This window comes from Parus major, chromosome 15 (genome assembly GCF_001522545.3).
Source record: "Parus major isolate Abel chromosome 15, Parus_major1.1, whole genome shotgun sequence".
Classification (NCBI taxonomy): Eukaryota; Metazoa; Chordata; class Aves; order Passeriformes; family Paridae; genus Parus; species Parus major.
The window spans coordinates 315,256-319,461 of NC_031784.1; the positions used below are offsets into that span (position 1 = coordinate 315,256).

Consider the following 4,206-nt stretch of genomic DNA (forward strand, 5'->3'; position numbering starts at 1 on the left):
GGGCAGGATTGGGGTCTGGGCAGGATCCTCATGCACTTCACCTTTCTGTGCCATTTTTCAGCAGTGATCCTCATGACTCTGCTTTCTCTTGGAGCCAGGGCAAGCCAGAATTGCCTGTGCTCTCCCAGCCTTGGCAGCACAGGTCACCCACCCCACTGTCTGACAGCAACTCTTCATTTCTTCAGATATTTCTGAGTCCTGCAGACTGACTGATCTGTTCTCCTCTCAGTGCTTATTTTAAACATCATTATTACCTCATACTACTGCCCTTCAGGACCTCCTTGAGTTCTCAGAGAGCCTGTTGTAGGTCAGAAACCAAATTAACTACCATGCACTAGGGAATAAAACCACGCTGCCACCGATGAGGCTCGTCTGGAAGGACAGATTTCACCCTGAGTTCACATCCTTACAAAGCCCCCAGGGCCCCAGCCCCAGAGGAGAAGAGGAGCAATGCCCCAGCAATATTCATTTGCTTCACTAAAATCTGCTTCTAATTTATCCTCATTTATCCTGACAAGGAGTGACTGCCAGCAGCTGGGGCAGTCGGACACACGGGAAGGAAAACTTTGGTGAAGCAATAACCGAGACCTTCCCGAGCACACGAGGTACAGGAGGGATCACAGCATCCCAGACCACTGCTGCATCCACTGGGCTTACACTCCTATGGCTCAAAACCCATTCATCCCCATGAAATTAAAAATTCACTACTTGTATCCTTTCTCAATTAATTCACTGAGAGCAGCGTATTTCAAAAGAAAAAAAATAATTAAATTTATTCAGTGCTAAACAAAAAGAAATAAAAAGGTACTGCTTTTCCATAGCTCTTACTTTCTGAGTCAAATTTGAGGTGCTATTTATTTCCCTTGAATTGTAACTTTCAGTCAAGGGTTGTGTTTATCCATGGCATGCAGTGGCCAGAATTCCCAGCTCTGGAACACTGATCCCACAGGCACAGCCCCAGAGGAAACCAGGGCTGTGCTGGAGCTTTGCCTCCCTGGAACACCCAAACACCTGCCCAGGTGGGCACAGCCATGGGACAAGAAAAGACCATTTGGGTCAGTCTGCAACTTTGATTCCAAAATGTTTCCAGTTCCCAAATTCTGACCTAAGCAGTGAATAACAGGTCTCCAAGTGATGGTAAGAAGAAACAATCAGGTTGTGTTTTATAAGCCAGTGGTTCCATTTCTATAACTATTTCCATGAATGAAAGGAAGCAGAGGAATATGGGTAACACCCAGCATCACAAAGTGTAATTTAATAAAACCAAGTTAAAGGATTTGGAATTATTCAACGTACCTGTAATCCAGAAATGCACAGTAAAGATGAACTCTGTTACTTTCATTCAGTGCTTGGCTGTATTGTCTGGGTGTCTGCAAGAACAAATATAAACCCTAAGGAATGTTTAAAAAGGACTAAATTCCACTATTCAGCTCTTCACGATCTCATTGCTGCAATAATTTCAAGTGGTTTATTAGAGATTAACACACCAGAACCGGCAGCAAAATTGTTCATTCCTCATATCCTCAACACAAGCTCCAAACATGCAAAGGCTGGTATTCACTCTTAATTTTACACACTGGGATTAAACTTGTACCACTCTGAGTGAGAAATCTGTGTCCTGTTTAAGCAAACAGCAAACCAGGGTCATTACTGCACACAGACACAAATACATGTGTTCATTTTTGCAGGACATCACTCTTCAGCATGTATTTGGCTTCTTTGGATTTTGTTCATCGTTTGTTCTCCCTGTGTAATAAAAATGTCACATTTTACGATTAATAACTCTGAAATATGTGTGCTACAATGACCAACTCCCAGACATTTTCTTTCCACAACAGCAATTATTTTAAACATACATTCAAACTGGAAGAGCAATGCCGTAATTCAAGGTTTTATTTTAGCACACCTCAGCAATATAATGACATCATTTCTATCTTCCATAAGCAGCTTTAGCAGCTAACTCAATCTCCTATATCCAGGAAGCTTTCAGATCCCATTCTCCACTCCGTTACATGAGCTTGATGACAAAATTATTCAAATTATATTGGAGTAATAGTTTGTTACGGACAAAATATGCAAACTAGAGGATTTCCATGTTTGTTCAGCCCTTTCTAATACATAAATCCCTCTAGTGCACCTTATGTGGACCCTGCCTTATGGCAATTTTTTAATTACAAGAGTCTTCAACATGGAAAAATCACTGGTGAATTCACAGCTCTCAGATTATTGCAACACATTTCTGCTGTCGAGATGAAGGATAATCAAGTTTTGCTCTCCTTGTTTCAGAGAATGAAAAAACAAACCCCACCACCTCATCCTGCTGAACCTGAACCAAGTACAAGAAGTTCCTGGAGGAGTTTTGGTGGAATTCTGCTGCTCCTGAGTGCCAGGCACAGCGAGCAGTGTCAGGCTCGGGCAGCCCAGCTCCCCCAGCTGAGATAACCCAGCTCTCCTGCCTGCCCAGGGCACCCTCTGGACGGCCACAGCTCTGCTGCAGATAAGGAATTTACTGCTTGACCCCATCTCTGGGAGCACTCATGGAATTTTCTTATCTGCCCCAGCAGTTCCCTGGCCCAGCTGTGCCGTTCCTTGGCTCCCCTTTTCCCCCAGCCCAGCGCTGCAGGTCAGGAGCTCTGTGCAGAGCCAGGACTGGAGCTGACCCTTCCCTCTGCTCTGGGGACACCCAGAGCCCTTTTCCTGACACCTCACAGCCCACAGTGTCCCCTCATCCCCAGCACAACCTCACTCACACAGCCCCAGCCTGCTCGTGCTGCTTTTGTAATTTGGAGCTTTGCTGGCAGAGCTGATCCTGCTCCAGCAGCACCAGGGCACAAACCAGCAGTGCCAGCTGTGCCAGCTGTGCCAGCTGTGCTGAACCCTGCCCAGACCCTCCACAGCTCTCCTGAAGGGACACAGGGACACAATCTACAGCCAGCTCCTAATGCAAATTATTTCACTTCTATGGCAGACAGTGGCTAAAAACCCCAGAAAAGGAGAGAGAGAAAGATCTGCAATAACAGCAAAGATGGAGCAATAGCTGCCATTCCTGATTTGTAGGATTTCTCCAGATAAATCTCTATTCTAATACACTAAATGGAAAGGGCTCCTCAGGGTCAGCTTGGAAGAAGACATGGTACTGCAGTAGTGAATCTTCCACACACATAAATCCCAGGTGTATGTTTTACCCTCAATTAAATTGCTCTGGCAAGGGACAAGTCGTTGTTTTTCTCCATCTTACCTCTAAACACAGATGTCCCTCATTAGCCAATGACCCTCACCAAGTGAGGCCATGCAGGCCCTGACCTGTCCAGAACTGTGCATGTTCTCAGATGGAGAAAGAATAAGTAAATAAAAATAATGAAGAATAGATAAATAGCTTAAAGAATGGAAAAAAAGGGTCTGTCCCAATTTGTCTTCTTATTACTCTAAAATAATCTTTCCCATGTTTTATCATCCATGATATATAATCTCCACAAGGCTTTCCAGTGCCATTTATGATAACTGCATAAAATACTCATCTTCTGAGACTTCACTGAAGTTCTGCAGCAGAATTGTCATTAGGATAGAAAGGCCTCAACACATAAGAAAGTGGCTACAGAGGAATAAACTCCCTCTGATCTTCAACAGCTCTACTTCAAAGTGCTCTCTAATCTGTGAGAAAGGAGCTGACTGTACCTCAATATTGCACTTCTTAAGTTAAACTGTGTGTGACAGATTATTTGTGACTTGGATCCTGTAGAACTGAGGATATTGATTTAATGACACTGATAACAGAAAGCTTAAAATACAAGTAGGCTTTTACACTAAAAGATTAAGTCACTTGAGTGTTTATTAAAAGCCTGTGAAAGGACAGTTTATGAAGCTTTCAGGAGAGGGAAAGTAGCAGCACACTGAGTAATCCAGGATCTGTGCATGTGCTCTCCCTAATCCACATCCCTCAAATCATTCCTTCTGCAGGGAGGGGGCCAAATGCAGCTTCTCCAAAAAATAACTCATTGCAAGGGGAAAGCAAATCTTGGTACCAAACACAGAGCCCAGCCTGTGTGATGGAGCCTGAGCCTTGAGGAAGGAGAGGTTGGACCCAACACCTCGAGGGTCTTTTCCAGCTGTAACAATTCTGTGTCTGTCTGTCTGTCTGTCTGTCTGTCTGTGTTTACACCAAGGCTGTCCAGTGCCCCTTACAGTGACCACCTGTTCTCAGAGCCA

The 4,206-nt window shown here is 44.3% G+C and overlaps 1 protein-coding gene across 2 annotated transcripts in view; it reads right to left on the bottom strand.

The window, feature by feature from the left end:
• Positions 1 to 4,206, bottom strand: part of ADGRD1 (adhesion G protein-coupled receptor D1) — a 118,847-nt gene that overhangs the window by 56,224 nt on the left and 58,417 nt on the right. For both annotated transcript variants that reach the window (XM_015644390.1, XM_019008401.1), the window contains one exon: positions 1,297 to 1,370. In XM_015644390.1, coding sequence (XP_015499876.1) covers positions 1,297 to 1,370 — 74 coding nt within the window. The remainder of the gene's footprint in view (positions 1 to 1,296; positions 1,371 to 4,206) is intronic.